General features: G+C 42.5%; 1 protein-coding gene across 1 annotated transcript; it reads right to left on the bottom strand.

The window, feature by feature from the left end:
- Window positions 1-412: 412 nt before the first annotated feature.
- LOC124140976 (transmembrane protein 179B-like) lies at window positions 413-20849 on the bottom strand. The gene is made up of 5 exons (XM_048388564.1): window positions 20707-20849; window positions 15309-15478; window positions 14936-15076; window positions 10802-10880; window positions 413-2400 (listed from the first exon to the last, which is right to left on the bottom strand). Exons 1-5 carry the CDS (start codon window positions 20803-20805, stop codon window positions 2245-2247), a joined length of 645 nt encoding a protein of 214 aa, XP_048244521.1. The 5' UTR covers window positions 20806-20849; the 3' UTR covers window positions 413-2244.
- Between the last annotated feature and the right edge of the window lie 90 nt (window positions 20850-20939).

Below are 20939 nucleotides of genomic sequence, written 5' to 3'. Positions count from 1 at the left end.
CCTGTCACGTGACCGGATACAACTAATCTATTTTTAACCTTCGTCGCGCCAGGCATGGTAGAAACAAAATATATCCGTGTATAATGTACACGTGTGGTGTATGCAAACTCAACATAAAACAATTCAGAAAAAACAACTTTAATGAGCGTTATCATCAACAAACAAGATCCAACATACAAACAACAGTTCATGTGTAACAATCAGTTGGTCACATACCACTGTGAAATTGTTCCCGCGTTAATATCTTAATCCTCTAATCTTACAATTTTTTAGATTAATACGTGTTTGTTTGTTCTTTAAAGCCGCACTCAGCAATATTCCTGCTATAAGACGGCGGTCTGTAAATAATCGAGTCTGGACCTGACAATCCTGTGATTGACATCATGAGCATCAATCCACGTACTTGGGATACGATGACATGCATCAACCAAGTCAACGTGCCTGACCGTTACCCGCCTCTTACGACAAGCATTGTCACCTTTTAAAACAAGCATGGGTTGCTGAAGACCTATATTTTACCTCGGATCTTCACGAGTGACATGTCTTTCAGAAAGTGTACGATGGACAATGAGGACTCCCCCAAATCATTTATTTTTATAAGTGGTTGTCAGTGAACAGGGTAATCAAGACACGTCAAAAGTGAGTGAGTGAGTGACTGCCGCCACTTCGAGCAGTAATTCATAAGGCACTATCTATTACATGAAATACTGATGGAAAGAATTAAGGGAACATGCAATGACAAATGCTACACTTCAATGTGACCTTCCGGTTGTCCCGTGGGCGCCGGATGTTGCAAGGCAAGGTGACCCCCTACATTTCTCTCGTGGTCTTGTGTTGTTGACAGGAAGCAGGTTTCTGTTGTATGTTGTTTCCTTGTGTATTTCACCTCACCAGTATATGCTTCACGAGCTAGGGATATACAGCTTGATGTGCCTCCTATTGCCTGTCGACACCAAGTTATCTATCTGCGATAATTATAATCACTTACCAACCCAAACTGGCGGCCTATTCACGTAGCTGTCTTTTTTTCTGGAGATTCGAATACTTGCTGACGCCATATATTTTTAGAGGGAAGTGTCCAGTGACTTGTTCCCCATAGAGGAAGCTGGGCTACATCACAGTGGCCGAAAGATCGCATCCAAATGTGGGAGAGATATAACAATCGGTATCAGGGGAAAAGGTACAGAAAGGAGAATATGCGGGAAATACAAAACGTCACCCACCTGTTCGTAAAATGGACTTGTCCGACATTTCCGAGGTCGGATTCTATTCAGGGAATCATCATTAAAATTTGGGGAAATATTTCAAAAGCTTGAATGTTGATATCTCATATAAGAAAAAAAACCGACTTGCGGTCGTTGTTTATCGCACAATAAAATACTCCAGGGAGAATAGATAGATAGATAGATAGATAGATAGATAGATAGATAGATCATGGAATTGGTTTCGGCTCATTATTACTGTACATTACGGGACGCCGTTTAGTTGCAAGGAGTTTGAATTGATAACAGAGCTCGGCAAAATATATTGACAATTTGGCAGGGTATATTTTTTCCAGTTGCACAAACGCTGTAGCTGGGTGTAAGGAAATTTATCAAAACATGATTGACCAATCAAATGTAAGGTAGGATAAATAAATATATATCCACATACACATCTCTTTTTATAATACGATTGAAGTTGATTTATACCCGTGATATACACCAAAGGCACAATGGTTATTCAGATTGAAAGATAAGGTTATGCACTCCATACCCTAAATGACAACAAAGCAGTAATGGTAAAAACCAATCCGCCATCAAGAATCAGCAGAAAAAAAGAAGTGAAACACGAATGCATTTCCACACTTTGAATATGATTCGTAACAGTGTAAAGCTAAATTATCAAAATCACAATAATATACTAAAATAATAAAATAAAAATAGAAAAACAATAATGTAAACTCACTCCTTTGAGGTCTACCAAATAAGTAGATTTAAGTGATTTTCCATTTACAAATCTGTGGAGATTTCTCTTAGGTAGCAGGGGTCGTGTACTCTCTCTTATCCGACGTTGCCATATTGGCGAGGAGGTCATGATTAGACTTCACAAATTGTAAATGATGTGGAGATCCGAACCCCGACATTCTGTGTGATGAGTAATGAATTACCCGCCATGCTACATCAACGCCATAACGGGTGTTCGATTATAGAGACCGCGGTTGCTTCGTGCTGCAAGAATACACAACTTGAATGTCCCATTCATCTAGAATTTCGGAGGGACTTGCTGGGAAGGCGATGAGGGTGAATTTTTAGGGGATGTTAAACAGGGCAGACAGGTCAGTCGGCCATTCCTCCACAGCACAAACAGTCCCCCTATCAGCTGGACCAACCACACGATGACCGCTGTCCAAGCCCCTCCCTGAGTTATTAGAAAAACAACAACATAAATTGCGTGCATATATATATATATATATATATATATCCAGACGAATTCTGCGATTCTGCGTTCGCGGAAAGACATGCAGAAAATGTAACTTACCGCAGAATTGCAGAAAATCGCGGAATTGTCTTTTGTAATAAATCAATACACTATTTTGTCATTATTATCAAGCGTTTCTATCGCATTTTGCACTCGAATGATGCCCAAACAGTTTACATGCGATTATTATTTTTTTTAATCAGTTTCTATTTATTTCATAGGGGGAATTGGTTATGTGTAAAAATATAACCAAAATATTTGCAGAATTTTGGTAATTTGACCGCTGAATTCGTCTGGAACTGATAAAACACATGTTCCTAATACTACCCATGAACTTGAACATTTTAAGACATATAAAGTATGCGTTACCATGCACTCAATCTTTAACTCCTTTAGGTAATCTGTGGAATATTCTAAATAACCACATGATGGGATGAATTCATAATGTCAAGTTTCGAGTAGGTCATCCTTTATGTTATCATGTGTCATTCAGACGAAGAAAATCTATATGTGGAATCCACAAGGAAACCTCTCTCCATTCAGCCATAGTTCAGATAACATAATCTGGCCTGTCACCTAGGGCGCGTTGCAAGCCACAAATCGCTTAGAGAAAAGAAATTCATCGCTCAACCCGTGGTCTGCAACAGTTCGAAGCGCTTGCGGCGCGTCTACCGCTTGGTTGCCTTGACGTTTGTTTGTTTGTTGTTTAACGCCGCACTCAGCAATCTTCCAGCTATATGACGGCGGTTTGTAAATAATCGAGTATGGACCAGACAATCCAGTGATTGACATCATGAGCATCTATCCACGTTATTGGGATACGATGACATGCATCAACCATGTCAGCGAGCCTGACCATCCGCGTAATGAAGAACGTAATAAAAGAGGCTCGATGACGAGCTGATGAAATTTATGACTACTTTGAAGATGTGGAGCAGACTGAGGATGATGGGGTGTTAGCGACCTTTGCTCATTTTCTCGTTGATCCAGTCAAGAATTCCTTGTTCCGCTGTCAAAGTAAGCCGCCATTTTGGTTTGAGAACGAAGCGACCTCAGTCAGCGATTGTTTCGCTTGCAAGGGGCTGAAAGTTAGCGCACTGTTGTAAGGTGAATCGCAGTACATCGCTTACAAGCGATTGGCGCTTTGCAACGCACTCCACGCTCTGCAATACCGCTCAGTGCCGCGCTGTGTTTACGTATATACATTGCTTCAAAAGGGTTACAACGTTATTCTTCCCCGCCCTTAAGGCGGGGAAGTATACGGGAGAGGTTAATTTTATGGCATGTAAGTCGACATGTTGGTTTCTTTGAAATTTCAAGCCACACAGTTACCGAAACGAAACATACAAATCATGTGAAATGTGCGTGAAATGTTGATGTTTATCTTTTCCAGCAATAAGAGATACTTCAAAATCGTCTTGCTATTCAGAGACTCAGTCACTTTTCGTAATGCTGATAACCCATGAAATTTGTTCATTTTGTTTTTAAAAGAGCTAAAAATGATCCCATTTCGCTAAAGTTAACCGGTCTTTATTTTGTAAGAATAAACTATTGCGCATTGAGCGATTATCTCCTTTAGCTACAGGCGTAGTATACAAGTGATAAATCACGCACTGACCATGCATTGCTGTACATCGTATCTTATTCAAGCTGTATCACTGAGAGTGAGTGATTATCTCCCTTACCCGAACAGCTCAATTGCGCACTACCTTTGCAATGTATCGTATGTTATTCAGGCAGCCATCGAGAAACGTTCCAGGAAGGAATTTAGGCCAAGCCTGTCACGCGCACTCAATTTTCACACTGCTATTGCAACATATTGTTCAACACGATTAAATAGCAGGCTTCTATAAAGTATGACTTTGTTCAATAAACAACACATGTAAAACAACGGGTTTGATATCAGAATTTTTTTATTAGTTGTCTTCATAATCACATGTATGGCGCTTGCTGTGCATAGTTTTAAATACTTCACTGTATGTAATGTATGGTACATACCGTACCGCGGCGCTTTACGTTTCTGCATGGTTTATTGCTTTGACCAAAAAAAATTAACTTCCAGCAGAGATCATACACCCGTATATGTTCTTTGCTTCTGGATACATAGGAAATCAACAGGTTGGTCTGTAGTTTGCAATTTTTTTCCAAAAAGATAATACGGTTGCATGATATCTTCACGATGTTTAGGTTGAACATAGTAACATTCTTCTATACAAATTTCAAATCTAAGCCAGAAGCAATCACAACACAAACCGAGTTAACCAAACGGAACCATACACAAGAGTGAGTGAGGTAGTTGGGTTTAACGCCGTCTTGTATAGTATTCCGTGTCAGCTTGATGTGGGAGGAAAGTCTGAAGTGATGCAGGTCTTAGACGTTCACAACTTTGGTGAAACCAACGAGCAAGGGTTTTGTGATGACAACAAAATCGGGGCGAACCGAGATTCAAACACATGTCATAGGTTTCTCACAAACTACAAAATACATGCACAATAAACGACAATTAAAAAACACAGGAACATTCAACATTCAAAGGAGGTACATTATAACAATTTTATTTCAAAAACAAGTGTTTTATAATGATATGGAAACAATATGAGAATTGAGCAAAACTATGTAATTGTTGATATGTTAGCAGATCTTGGAAGTTGTTTCTGGATAACTGTTGGTAAACTTATTAAGAATCTGTTAAAAACAGAGTGTACCAAATTCTTTATCATAATTGGGGATTATTTGTGATTCTCTTTCTTGGTTGTATTATGTAAGACAGTGCGTAATGTTGTTCATCTTCTGAGACATCACATGTTTCACAGAGACGTTGTTCAAATGGGGTTGGTGTTTTTTTATATCTACAATTTTTAGTTTGTGATTACTTAAACGAAGTTTTGAGAAAAGTGACCTATGGCCTTTGTTTTTACAATATGTAAGATAATTCTCAATATTTATAGATAACGTGACCAAACTGTATGTTCCTAACTTGCTGCTAGATAAATGGGAATCCATTAATGATTGCGTGAATTTTTACATTTGAACTGAAGTATATTTAGAGTGGATTCATTACATTTTTTGTGTTAACTATTTTAAAAGTTTGCTTTATTTAACCCAGCCAACATTTTGACCAGAAATATTGATATTTGCTGCAAAAGCATGCTTTAGAATGACATTTGTTGTGTTATCTATATAGGATTTTTTTTATTGGTACAAATAGTGGGTATATATCAAGTTTTGCCTGACAGGCCCAGTTTTCTTGCCTGGGGTTTCTTTGTGCTGACCAATTAAAGACACTGTTTCTTTTATTGTGCTTTCCAAAGATAAGTACATTAATAACAACCAATTTGTACTTTACACCAATTCTCTCCTCCCATAGCTTACACTTCCTTCATCTGCACATAACATTATATCGCGGGGAGCTATTGATGCTCTGCAGCAATCTCTACTTGTTATTTCTTCACACAATGTAACCAAATTGTACGCAACTCGAGTTGATTGTCTTTCTATCAGCAAATCTAAAAGATCTATGCACTGCCTAGCCATCGGCGAAAGTGCCGGTATTGTAAGTTTGCTACTTTTCTAAATTTATCGTAATATGGAAGCACCCGAATGAAAACTAGCAAAATCGATAATAAAAATGGTTTTCGGTAATTATGACTTGCTTTTTCATATCATAAAACATATTTTGGCCAAGCTAAACAAAAGCATGGATGAAACATATATGGTTTAAGATTGTGAAGAAAACCTATCTAAATAAACACAAGAATGCATTCGCCTTGATCTTAGACAAGATGTATTTTTTTACAAATTCTATTTTAGAATAGATGACACAAAATAAATGACTAAATGTGAATCACATGGCCTTGGTCGAAATATTTGATAATTTATATAATGCAGGGTACAAAAACAAATAATGAATACTATTCATGTATTCACGATGTATTTCAAACATCAAAACGAAATCACTTTACACTGAAAACATTTTGTCATTCAGAAAGTGTGAAGTGTCTATTACTTTGTTATTAATGAGACAATTCGAGATTAATATATGTGTATAAAATATTTTAACGAGTGTTTAATCTTGGACCTATTCTAATTAACAACTGCATTCACTGCATTCCATCATTCCCATCAGCAACTAAGTGTCTTAACATATGTCAGTATACCATAAATATAGAAAAAAAACTGCGCCAAATTCTAACGGTGTTAGTAGAGCGAAACGGTCTCATGTACTCGTCAGTGATACTTGTACAAACATTTGCCCCCACCCCACCCCACCCCCCCACACACCCAAACGTCAAAAAAAAGTTAACTACGGCCTTGTATTTAGAAGCTAAAACTACGTTTGTCCATTATACGACCAAAACATATCAGCTGTTTGACGAGACGTCATCCACGTCACAACACGTGAGGACAAACCACGCGCACCGGTCCACGACAAACGACAAATTCACAGCGGCGGGAAATCACAGACCGTGTGTCAGTTAGCCTTTACGATACAAGTTCCCCTAAGTTCCGCGTGCCGCGTCCCCGCGTCCCACATTCCCCAGTGTCAGCCTCTGAAAACAAGTGCTTCTGTACTCCACTCCCACGCACTGTCCCCAGCTTCACCATCCAGCAAGCTTTACCCAGGGGCCATTAATAAAACCTTGTCCCCTGACGTAGTCTCCATCAAATATCATTTTTGATGGAAGAGGGTTACTATATTCAACAATGAAAACAAGCCACAACGACATAAAAAAAACATCTACATTGGGTCACACCAGTCATCATTAATATAACAGTCTGCAAGATCCTAACACCATAACGTAAAGGTTTAAATGACAGGCATGGTGTCGGAACAGTGCTTGCCTCTGTCAACACCTCAACTGCCGAGCGCTTAAGCTGTGAAAAACCTTGTCTTATTTTTGTTTGGCGCTATTGAATACATAACAGTTACGGTTGGAGTGAAGGGGAACTAATTGGAACTATTTTAGGTAATAACTTCTTTACAGGCTTGTGCAGGTCTTTCATAAGGCCATGAAACGCCGTCCCTTTACTAGACTAACATCTAGTCTCTGAAATGAACACATCTTACATAAAAAAACAGTTGTTCAGTTATCTTAATAAAAATATAATGAAAAGGAGCCCAGTGACTCTCTTCATTTTCAGATACTGCAGTGATCTAGACTTGCCAAACATTATAGACTTGAATGGGCTGTATTTGATATATATTTGTATCAGGGTCTGTAAGACAGACTATCCCTTTACTAGATAAGCCAGTGACAAGCACGTGGCGGCGAGTTTATTCTGTAAAGCCTTGGAGAAAGGCTATCCAACTGTGCCCACAGTGAGGATAGGGGAACGGCCTGGGAGAGAAATGGGGGAAAGGCGGTCAAGGGGTGAAGGTTGGGGGTAATTGGGGTGACAGGGGCCTGATTTCACTGGAATGTGAAGAGGCGGCAACGAAGCACGCGGAACAAAGGGAACTTGTCGTCCAGACCGTCCCATAAAATTGTACACATTGTAAGGACATGGAACGAAAAATACAAAGCGCCATGCTCATTGCTGATAACACAAAAGTTGCGATAGATTTTCATATCGAGAGTAAATCTACATCAATAATTTGTAAATCTAATTGTAATTAGATCAAATAGTAATATCCATTGCAGAATGTTGGAGAGAAAAAACCCTGTCATGTTACGATAATATATTCCATTTTCTGAGATTTACAATGTGTATCTAATAAGATATACACACATAAGTGTTAATTCATTATCTTGTACAATCACAGCATGTAACATGTACATTAGACCACAGGGCCACGGATAGCCATACTATACTGACTGTACTGATTACATTAAAACATTTTTTTTAATGTAATCAGTACAGTCAGTATAGTATGGCTATCCGTGGCCCTGTGCATTAGACACACGGTGGAATATTATTTAAGCAAACCAATCCTAGCGCCAATATCACAGTTTCAGTGAAACGAAAACAAATCGAAACCGATCTTTCCAGCACCTCGTATCATTTTAGCATTTAAGTTGGTGTTTTGAGGAGTTGTATTATTTTTGTATCGCGTGTATCATCGACAGAAACTGCGGCCGAGGTCCCACATATGAGTAGTTGCTAACAGCGCTACAGAACCGGAAGTGGTTCTGCGAATGCGCGAAGAGGGCATTGTTGGTAATGCGTGCGCATCCAAGATGGCGACAGTTCCGGTTCCGGTGGCGTGCGCATCCAAGATGGCGACACGTCCGTTTCCTGGAGGCGTGCGCCTCCAAGATGGCGGCACGTTCGGTTCCAAGCTCCTTCCCAGCGCGTGACACCTTCGTTACACTCTCGGTAACATCGCTGCCACCAGTGTGGGCGCGGCCATTACAAGAATTTTGAAATTTGCCCTCTAACCCCAAACGTAGTAATGTTGATATTTTTGTTTATGTCTTTGGGAATGCCATCATATTTCATTTTGAAAAGGTTTACGACTGACCATGTTTTCCAGATGAATTTACTTCGTTGTTTTAATAATCAGATTGGTTCGAGATTGCAAACTATCGGAAGATCAAACAACTTCTCCCTTGCATTCTTACTATATCAATAACACGATAGTTTAAATGAAACAGAAATTTCAATTGACAAACGAAGAAAGTAATTTAGCAGCGATAAGTGTATTCGGCGTCACGACAGTCGTCACTTGTTTGTAAACATAACGATCATTCGGTTGCGACTTCAACTCCAAGCATGGTTGTGGCCACCTATTCAATGTGGGGAGTTTTGACTGGTGGCAGCTTGGTTCGGTTCCGAGGGGCTATCCAAGATGGCGGCGGCGGAAGGGGGGGGGAGGAGGGTTCTTTGTTTTTGGCTTGGTGGGTGAGTGTTCTTTGTTTTTGGTTTGGTGGGTGAGTGGTTGGGTGGTGATGGTGAAGAGGGTAGTCAAAGCAAGGATGAAAGCGTTCTTTCGGGATAGATGGGTGGTCCTGAAAAGGGCCGTTGGAAAACGAACTGGAAACTGTAAGAACTGGAAACGATTAGAAACTGAAAAAATACAGTGAAGCAGCATGTGCCATGCGTTAGTCACTTTGCTCAGATGATCTATCTTCTTCATCCACCACCAACACCGCCGCTGCCGTGTGTCAGACAGAAAAGATTGACTGTACAACCCTGCAAGACTGACTGTACACCCCTGTAAGACTGAGTGTACACCACTTTAAGACTAACTGTATGAGACTTATTATATGACTCTTTGCCAGGCAAATCTGCATATCACGTGGCCGGACTTGTTTGTAAACCAACGTGCTTATTCTAAAATTGGAACAGACTGGTCTAATGCAAGTACATATTGTGTTGAGCTTTACATATTGTTTTGCATAATTATATAGATATGCTACTACAACTACGACAGTGAGGTGAACAACAATATATATTTTTACATCGAAGTGACCCGGACCCGTGAAGATCCGGGGTAGAACAGATCTTCAGCAACCCATGCTTGCCGAAAAAAGCAATTATGCTTGCTGTAAGAGGCGACTATGGGGATCGGTTGGTCAGGCTCGCTGACGTTATTGATGCATGTCATCGAACCCAATTGTGTGGATCGATGTTCATGATGTCAATCACTGGATTCTTTGGTCCAGACTTGATTATTTAAAGACCGCCTTCATATAGCTGGACTATTGCTGAGTGCGTCCTTAAACAACAAAGAAACAAACAAACGAGGTGACCCTATCCCTAGCTGTCCCTGGGGCTTCTATGACAGCAGGCGGAGCTGTACAACCAATGTAAACAAACGATAACTATGCAAATGGAAATTGTTTTCCACGTTTGAGGATATTTTCTTAATGAAATGTTACCTTTCTATGACACATGATTATCTAAATGTGTATGCTCGTTAAAAATGAAACAGATGAAAAACATATGCAATATCTTGTATGGACTGTGTAAGACGTGACCTACTATCCCATGGCACTGGCCTGTGGTAGAAGTACTATGCTGTAGGTAGAAAGTCTGGGTAGGAGAGTGCAAATTAGACATATCGGAAAGTTGGTACCCTTGACCTTTTTACCGTAAAAAAGACAAATATTTCACATGAATGTGCCTCACAGTGTTATATAGAACCGACACCATATATCAATTTGAATGTTTCAACCATATAGACCAACATAACGCGAACGAAGATACCGGTGACCAACTTTACTTAACAATGGCGTCTGCAACACCACACTAGGATTTTTATTAAGGAACCAAATGGATAATGGCATATTATTAATCCACGAAATAGTTTACTTCTACCTGAGTGAAACTGCATGCACAATGCACCCTGGTAGATTGTTTTCATGTGATATTTACTTTGATACTCAACAAGACTTACCTCTGCCGCCGACAGATTACCATGGAAGTAGTCTTTTTCTGTTTTGTCGTGAATAGGTATCACTGCTGCTTCTGAGCACCTGCGGAGAAGGAGTGAGTGAGTGAGTTTTATGTTTAAGATGGTATAGTCTGTCAGCCAATGGAGCCGCAATGCACGATGGTATAGTCAGTCAGCCAATAAAGCCACAATGCACGATGGTATAGTCAGTCAGTCAATAGAGCGGCAGGACACCATGGTATAGTCAGTCAGTCAATAGAGCGGCCGGACACCATGGTATAGTCTGTCAGTCAATAGAACGGCAGGACACCATGGTATAGTCAGTCAGTCAATAGAGCGGCAGGACGCCATGGTAAAGTCAGTCAGTCAATAGAACGGCAGGACACCATGGTATAGTCAGTCAGTCAATAGAACGGCAGGACACCATGGTATAGTCAGTCAGTCAATAGAGCCGCAATGCACCATGGTATAGTCCTTCAGTCAATAGAGCGGCAGGACACCATGGTATAGTCAGTCAGTCAATAGAGCGGCAGGACGCCATGGTATAGTCAGTCAGTCAATAGAACGGCAGGACACCATGGTATAATCAGTCAGTCAATAGAGCCGCATTGCACCATGGTATAGTCCTTCAGTCAATAGAGCGGCAGGACACCATGGTATAGTCAGTCAGTCAATAGAGCGGCAGGACGCCATGGTATAGTCAGTCAGTCAATAGAACGGCAGGACACCATGGTATAATCAGTCAGTCAATAGAGCCGCATTGCACCATGGTATAGTCCTTCAGTCAATAGAGCGGCAGGACACCATGGTATAGTCAGTCAGTTAGTCAATAGAGCGGCCAGACACCATGGTATAGTCAGTCAGCCAATAGAGCGGCAGGACACCATGGTATAGTCAGTCAGTCAGTCAATAGAGCGGCAGGACACCATGGTATAGTCAGTCAGTCAGTCAATAGAGCGGCAGGACACCATGGTATAGTCAGTCAGTCAGTCAATAGAGCGGCAGGACACCATGGTATGGTCAGTCAGTCAATAGAGCAGCAAGACATCATGGCATAGTCAGTCAGTCAATAGAGCAGCAGGACACCATGGTTTAGTCAGTCAGTCAGTAGAGCGGCCGGACACCATGGTATAGTCAGTCAGTCAGTCAGTCAATAGAGCGGCAGGACACCATGGTATAGTCGGTCAGCCAATAGAGCGGCCGGACACCATGGTATAGTCAGTCAGTCAATAGAGCGGCCGGACACCATGGTATAGTCAGTCAGTCAGTCAACAGAGCGGCAGGACGCCATGGTATAGTCAGTCAGTCAGTCAATAGAGCGGCAGGACACCATGGTATAGTCAGTCAGTCAGTCAATAGAGCGGCAGGACACCATGGCATAGTCAGTCAGTCAATAGAGCGGCAGGACACCATGGTATGGTCAGTCAGTCAATAGAGCAGCAAGACATCATGGCATAGTCAGTCAGTCAATAGAGTAGCAGGACACCATGGTTTAGTCAGTCAGTCAGTAGAGCGGCCAGACACCATGGTATAGTCAGTCAGTCAGTCAGTCAATAGAGCGGCAGGACACCATGGTATAGTCGGTCAGTCAATAGAGCGGCCGGACACCATGGTATAGTCAGTCAGTCAATAGAGCGGCCGGACACCATGGTATAGTCAGTCAGTCAGTCAACAGAGCGGCAGGACGCCATGGTATAGTCAGTCAGTCAATAGAGCGGCAGGACGCCATGGTATTGTCAGTCAGTCAATAGAGCGGCCGGACACCATGGTATAGTCAGTCAGTCAGTCAACAGAGCGGCAGGACGCCATGGTATAGTCAGTCAGTCAGTCAATAGAGCGGCAGGACACCATGGTATAGTCAGTCAGTCAGTCAATAGAGCGGCAAGACACCATGGCATAGTCAGTCAGTCAATAGAGCGGCAGGACACCATGGTATGGTCAGTCAGTCAAAAGAGCAGCAAGACATCATGGCATAGTCAGTCAGTCAATAGAGCAGCAGGACACCATGGTTTGGTCAGTCAGTCAGTAGAGCGGCCGGACACCATGGTATAGTCAGTCAGTCAGTCAGTCAATAGAGCGGCAGGACACCATGGTATAGTCGGTCAGCCAATAGAGCGGCCGGACACCATGGTATAGTCAGTCAGTCAGTCAACAGAGCGGCAGGACGCCATGGTATAGTCAGTCAGTCAATAGAGCGGCAGGACGCCATGGTATAGTCAGTCAGTCAATAGAGCGGCAGGACGCCATGGTATAGTCAGTCAGCCAATAGAGCCACAGGATACCATGGTATAGTCAGTCAGCCAGTAGAGCGGCAGGACACGAGGGTATAGTCAGTCAGTCAATAGAGCGGCAGGGCACGAGGTTATAGTCAGTCAGTCAGTCAATAGAGCGGCAGGACACGAGGTTATAGTCAGTCAGTCAGTCAATAGAGCGGCAGGACACGAGGTTATAGTCAGTCAGTCAGTCAATAGAGCGGCAGGACACGAGGTTATAGTCAGTCAGTCAGTCAATAGAGCGGCAGGACACGAGGGTATAGTCAGTCAGTCAGTCAATAGAGCGGCAGGACACGAGGTTATAGTCAGTCAGCCAAAACAGCCGCAGGACACGAGGGTATAGTCAGTCAGTCAATAGAGCAGCAAGACATCATGGCATAGTCAGTCAGTCAATAGAGCAGCAGGACACCATGGTTTAGTCAGTCAGTCAGTAGAGCGGCCGGACACCATGGTATAGTCAGTCAGTCAGTCAGTCAATAGAGCGGCAGGACACCATGGTATAGTCGGTCAGCCAATAGAGCGGCCGGACACCATGGTATAGTCAGTCAGTCAATAGAGCGGCCGGACACCATGGTATAGTCAGTCAGTCAGTCAATAGAGCAGCAAGACATCATGGCATAGTCAGTCAGTCAATAGAGCGGCAGGACACCATGGTTTAGTCAGTCAGTCAGTAGAGCGGCCAGACACCATGGTATAGTCAGTCAGTCAGTCAGTCAATAGAGCGGCAGGACACCATGGTATAGTCGGTCAGTCAATAGAGTGGCCGGACACCATGGTATAGTCAGTCAGTCAATAGAGCGGCCGGACACCATGGTATAGTCAGTCAGTCAGTCAACAGAGCGGCAGGACGCCATGGTATAGTCAGTCAGTCAGTCAGTCAATAGAGCGGCAGGACACCATGGTATAGTCAGTCAGTCAGTCAATAGAGCAGCAAGACATCATGGCATAGTCAGTCAGTCAATAGAGCGGCAGGACACCATGGTTTAGTCAGTCAGTCAGTAGAGCGGCCAGACACCATGGTATAGTCAGTCAGTCAGTCAGTCAATAGAGCGGCAGGACACCATGGTATAGTCGGTCAGTCAATAGAGTGGCCGGACACCATGGTATAGTCAGTCAGTCAATAGAGCGGCCGGACACCATGGTATAGTCAGTCAGTCAGTCAACAGAGCGGCAGGACGCCATGGTATAGTCAGTCAGTCAGTCAATAGAGCGGCAGGACACCATGGTATAGTCAGTCAGTCAGTCAATAGAGCGGCAAGACACCATGGCATAGTCAGTCAGTCAATAGAGCGGCAGGACACCATGGTATGGTCAGTCAGTCAATAGAGCAGCAAGACATCATGGCATAGTCAGTCAGTCAATAGAGCAGCAGGACACCATGGTTTGGTCAGTCAGTCAGTAGAGCGGCCGGACACCATGGTATAGTCAGTCAGTCAGTCAGTCAATGGAGCGGCAGGACACCATGGTATAGTCGGTCAGCCAATAGAGCGGCCGGACACCATGGTATAGTCAGTCAGTCAGTCAACAGAGCGGCAGGACGCCATGGTATAGTCAGTCAGTCAATAGAGCGGCAGGACGCCATGGTATAGTCAGTCAGTCAATAGAGCAGCAGGACGCCATGGTATAGTCAGTCAGCCAATAGAGCCGCAGGATACCATGGTATAGTCAGTCAGCCAGTAGAGCGGCAGGACACGAGGGTATAGTCAGTCAGTCAATAGAGCGGCAGGACACGAGGTTATAGTCAGTCAGCCAAAACAGCCGCAGGACACCATGGTATAGCCCGTCAGCCAATAGACTGGCAGGACACGAGGGTATAGTCAGTCTACCAATAGAGAGGCAGGTCACGAGGATAGGATGTACTCACGACACATCTGTGCCGCCAACGAGGCTGTCGCACAACGTTTTGAAGCCAACACTGATGGTGCAAGCAGAAATGAGGACCAAGAAGAATGCAACACCGTCAGCGATGACCTGGATCAGGAACGGTAACTCTGCGAACTGTATTCTGAAAAAAGAAGAAGAGTTTCTTGTGTTACATTAATTTAGAATGAAAACAGCGTAATTTACCAATACCATGCATGGTTGACAACAAACATGAGCGGTATGCCCTATTGTGAAATAATTCACGGTTACCAAGTCTATCAAATCCCTATATTTTGCAATGAATACCCTGAACCTATTTGCTGCCTTTGCTTCCTTCAGAGTCTGATTCATATGACACAGCGCTCAAAACTTACATTTTATCCTTTAGAATGCCGATGAAGGTGAGGACGGTGAGGACAATGACGGCGATAGGACACAGCAAGCAGAATATGACGGCGATGGCGATGCTGTAGTTACATATGGACACCGATCCATACGACTTCTTTATCTCCGCGTACAACAAACAGTTTTGTTCGTGTTTAGACTGGAACAGAGATCACAGAGACTGAACAAACAAGTGACGTCACGTAACACACTATGACGTCATGACATCTGTACTCATAATAGGGCAAATCTTGGATCCATCTTCCTCACCTCACTGATATTACACTAGAGTGAGTGAGTGAGTGAGTGAGTGAGTTGAGTTTAATGCTGCTTTTAACATTATTTTAGTCATATCGCGGCGTGTCAGCTTAATGTGGAAGGAAAGCCCGAAGTGATGCAGGTCTCAGACGATTACCACTTTGGTGAAACCCGCGAGCACGGGTATGGTGCTGACAAACCTAGAAACATAATCGGGGCGAACCGGGATTTGAACCCACAATCATAGGTTTCTGGCGTGCCCAAGGGACATGCCCAACGAACGCAACTCTGCACAGCGAATCGCTGCGCCTTAGACAACTGGGCCACCCGTGCCCCCGATAATATGTCGAGACCTTGTGAGAATAATCTTACTGCCATATCTTAAACACAGAAATTATAATTCTTATTGCAGATTTCTATGCTAGGACAAACACTTTGTCTGGCGTTGGCACACCTGATACACATATATTGACAAGAGAAAGAATTGGATTCTGAATGTAATTTAGGAGACCATGGGACATCTAAACTTAGAGGGTCCCCAGGCAATGATAAAATAATTATGGATTTAGAGTGATTGAACTATGCCACCGCTACTACAGAGGTGGCCCAGGAAGGTTTTCTGGTCATAATACTTGCAAGGCTGTAAGCACAATACATTACGCCATTTCTTCAGCAATAGCCTGTCCTTTGATTTCGAACTTTGCCATATATGTTATAGGTGCACACAGACCAGTGAGTGAGGTATGGTCTTACGCCGATTGTAGCGGCATTCCTGAAACATCATGGCGGAGGACGCCAGAAATGGGCTTCACACATTGTACCCTCACAGACCAGTGAGTGAGGTATGGTCTTATGCCGATTGTCGAATCATTCCTGCAACATCATGGCGGAGGACGCCAGAAATGGGCTTCACACATTGTACCCTCACAGACCAGTGAATTGTAACTTGCATGTAGTAAATAACAAGTTATAATTACTGAACCAGATAACAATCTTACAAACATTTTAAAGCATGCAAGTTTGATAACTCCAAGGCTGCTAAGTGTGCTTGAGATTTAGCAGAGCAAGATGGAAACATTCTCTTTACAAAATCGGGGTCACTGCGAGAAGGTCAAGGTAATCAAAGCGAGGTTACGAATGAACTGGCCCGGGGGATCACGTGCTGATAGAATCAGAACGAAACACATTCGGGAATGCTCCTGATAAGGTAAAGACTACCACGCGTCGTAATATGCCTTGTCGGAGATACCTTGGTTTGTCCCCGAATGTAAGCACAAACGTAAACACTTGAAGGTAAAACACTAAAAAGTAACATATATATCTTACGTAAAGCTAGTAAAGAGCCCAAGCTTTATCGGAGATATCAACAAAGCAGTTTAGTTGCTAAATCTAATATAATCTTTGTAAATACAATCTACCCGAGGTATTTGATAACCCTGTGTTATAAATAAAACTTGAACCAACGCCAAATACCATTAATTGTGTGTGTGGCTGCTTGAACGAGTCGGGACCAATGCCGGTTTCGGAGTGTTGGCCTACTGAGATACCATGCCACAGTTTAAAATGGATACCCCACTCAGGCACAATATACGGACTCCGAGCCAACAACTCTCTGTTTTATCCCTTCAATGCCGAGTACCAGACTGGATAACAAGTGCTATCTTTTAACGTCTTTTGTTATGACGCGGCCGGGGATCGAACCACCGACCTTCCGCTCTCCGGACAGACGCTGTACCCACTCGCCTACCCAGAGTGTCTTGAGGCCAGCCTGATACCTCTGCCACAGTCCAGCGACGTGTCACGATACTTCGCATCTTACATGTCAATTAAAAATATGGCATATGTTTTTCACCTGTTTCATTTTTTACGAGTCTTCACATATAGATCAACACATGTCATAGAATGGTTAAGTTTTGTTGAGAAAATATCCTAAAACGTTAAAGACTATTTCGATTTGCACATTTTATCATTTGTTTACATTTGTTGTAGGGCTTCACGTGCTGTGCATATGGAGAACGATACGGCCCCTTTGATGTACATAATGATCTCATGATCCTCGCTTTTGCAGGTGTAGTGGCGTATCGATAATATTATGGAAGCCAATATGCCAAAGGCTTCTTTTAGGCCAGTTTGATCTGACTTTTACAACAAGAGAAAAGTCCGGTCACGTTATAGGCAAACTAGCCTGTGAAAATGGTGTAATGCTTCAGGTTATCCAGGACAGGTTGAACCAACCCACAAAACGCGTTTGAGACGAGAAGGCGGTGCACAGAATTTTGGTAAACACATTTGGTTTGTTGCAGGTAGAGCGTGTACTCATAACTCCCGCCAATATGAAGTGTCCGGATGTTTTATAACGTGTGCAAGGCAAGAAATATTTACAGTTTTCAAGATCTGTTCCGGAAACGAGCGCTACCGCCATTTTCAGTCAAAGTTAAAGTCGTTGCTATGGAAACTCGAAAATTAATTTTTCAAAAATCCCAAACTAGCAAAGGCACCAGTTTACTACTAGACCTATCTATGTGCCAAGTTTGATGAAGAAATACTGTACGGTTTTCAAGATCTGCTCCGGAAACGAGCACAACCGCCATTTTCAGTCAAAGTCAAAGTCGTTGCTATGGAAACTCGAAAAATAAAGTTTTAAAAATCCCAAACTATCAAAAAGCACCAGTTTACCACTAGACATATCTATGTGTCAAGTCTGGCCTAGATATTTCTCATGGATTTTTAGTTCTGCTCCGGAAACGAAGCGTGACGGACAGACAACACTTATTCCTATATCCCCTTTCCACCTCGTGGTGGGGATAATAAACACGTGAAAGCTAGGTAAAGCATGGACAAATCACACATTCTCAGGCTCGAGAGTTGGCATTTCATGTCATAAGTTACATCGGTGAAAAGCGATGGTTTAGATCATATAACTGTCAGTCAAATTATTATTTCAGTTGACAGTTTCAGTGACAATGAAAATATTTAAGCATAAAAGTTTTGAGACATTCCCCGTGTTCCACGATGCCCTTCAGCTGTTATGTTTATTGCACAGGGCCCCTTGTAACAACTGGCATTACATCCCCAACAATTACATGATAGTTTGTTAAACAACATTTTTCTACACTTCATGACAGTGTCTGAAATTGTGGTAACGAGTTGGTACGGACAAATAAATAACTTTCATGCCATATAAGACGAATTGCTTCTTTCGGATTTATACATATATTGCGTTTCATCGGGACGTTGTTGCAGCAAACGGACTGTAAATGTCGCGGACCACCCGCTACCCCTTTCTTCACAATGGTACGCGCCAGTTGCCGGGCCTCATGCATAGTCCAACGGGTGTTAATTGTCTCGTCACAACTCAACTTATCCAGGCTTACTAGTACTTATCAAAGTATCTGAGGTATTTTAGACAATTGACATGATACAATGTCATCTTGCTCTACATTACTATATAATGTACTATGTAATGTGTAATCATGTACCACCGATGGAGGTTTATTTTGAGAATAGCAGTATTAATAGTGGTAACGAAACACAAGACGACTTTTAAAAGATGTAATTCTATAAGTGGGTTATACCGACATCACCGCCCTGCAGGCCTTCCGTTAGATTGTTTGTAGCTTGAGTGCATGTGTAAACGCCAGTTAATAGTTGAACGTGAGGTCACTCCAGAATGAACGCACAATAGACCTAATCGACCGTTGTATCAAACTCGTATGTTTCTGTGAAACGAACTTGACTCACTGGGCTGACTTCGTCAAGGTCGCGTGAAACACGATAAGGAAGAACACTCACCAATACGTGTTTCACGCACTCAACTCATTGATCCTATTGTGTCCGCGGTTGTAAGACTACATGAGAGAGAAATACCGTGGGGGTCAAACAACACGTCACAACTTGGAGTCTGGATGCAGTCTCTGCTTTCAAAATATATTTTGTAATACGAGTCATATTTCATTTCCCGTAATTTGTGTATCCCAAGGGAACCAGGCTGCCAGACGAGCATGCGAGTTCATAGACTTGCACAAGACTATAGGGAAATGATTATTAGTTTCAATAATAATTCCAAGATGATATAAAATATCTCCAAGGAAATGATTATTAGTATAAATCATAATCCTTGGATTATACTAATAGTAAGCACAAGTTGTCCCTATAGAAGACTTGCGAACTTAGAATTTACTGTCCACTTATTTAGGCTTTCATATTATTAGGATAAAATTACTATACATCCATGAACTTGTCATTCAGTACAGCCTTAGAGCAAGGCTAGCCACTTCAAGCACCACTACACATGTGTCATTCAGTCGTCAGGCGTATAGCAGGAAACGGAAAGTGTGCCGATGTACAAACTATCACGGGAATGGGCTAATTTACGGGCATGTCCCAACCCCTACCCCTACACCACTGCCCAACGATGTTATACAAGACAATACGTTACGAAGTACGTACAATTGGGAAGCTTTCGTCTAAGAATACATTATGTAAGACTAGAAACTAGAAAGATTACTCGTCCCTCTTAAACAGTGCTGGCAACAGGGCGAAGGACAGGTCCATTTCGAACGCAGCCCTCACAACAAAGCATAAGTACGTTACCAAGGCAATCGATGCCTTGAAATAGGATCTCGAGACATTTATAATAAATAAATGTAAGCATCGCTATGGGCCGATATCTCTTCCCGAAAGGCCGTTGTCATATTTATCCATCGTTTGATGCATGCTAATTACTTAATTACGTACTTAGATGAAAGATTGCTTGTAATATATTCTAAACCACGGATGTGTAATATCATCGGTGGAGCCGCATGTAAACGATCTGTCGTCTGATGTCCGCTTTAAATAATTAAAGAACGCAGTACAAGATTCTACTGTGACAAATATTGATCCATTTAAACCTATGAACGTCACACAAATATATTCAAGTCCTAACTTGTTCAAGACGGACGAATCTTTTGAACGTATATATTATCGGTCTGGTACAGACAGCGACCCACATAGACGAGGCATACCATGATGTTTATTCCGCCCTTCAGTCATGCATGGCGGGCCTTCTACACACGACCTGCCTTCATGGTGATCACGGCATGTGGAATACTTGTCATGGAAAGGAATACACGTATTAAATACACTTACCATGCTTACTCCCAGTGCTGAAAATATTATAAGGCTACATATTATAATCACAGCATAGAGAGCTGTCCTGACAATGAGGATAAGACGGGCCGACATCATGAAAGCCACTGCTGAACTGAGATTCCGTTTTGCCGCCAGGATTGGCAGTGTTGACCAGAGTTACCTCCCTTTGGAAAACAGTTGAACAGGATACAAGCTGATACTGTAAAACACGAAATTAATGCGAGCAGAAT

This window comes from Haliotis rufescens, unplaced genomic scaffold (genome assembly GCF_023055435.1).
Source record: "Haliotis rufescens isolate VD_foot unplaced genomic scaffold, xgHalRufe1.0.p SCAF_73, whole genome shotgun sequence".
Lineage (NCBI taxonomy): Eukaryota > Metazoa > Mollusca > Gastropoda > Lepetellida > Haliotidae > Haliotis > Haliotis rufescens.
The sequence above is the reverse complement of the archived record's forward strand: the minus strand, read 5'-3'. Positions and strand labels throughout refer to the sequence as shown.

Coding starts and splice junctions, on each gene's coding strand:
- LOC124140976 (XM_048388564.1), bottom strand. CDS start 20,805: ATGATGTCGGCCCGTCTTATCCTCATTGTCAGGACAGCTCTCTATGCT. Junction 15,479..20,706: donor CAGCACTGGGAGTAAGCATG/GTAAGTGTATTT, acceptor TCTCTGTTCCAG/TCTAAACACGAACAAAACTG. Junction 2,401..10,801: donor GTAATCTGTCGGCGGCAGAG/GTAAGTCTTGTT, acceptor CTAATAACTCAG/GGAGGGGCTTGGACAGCGGT.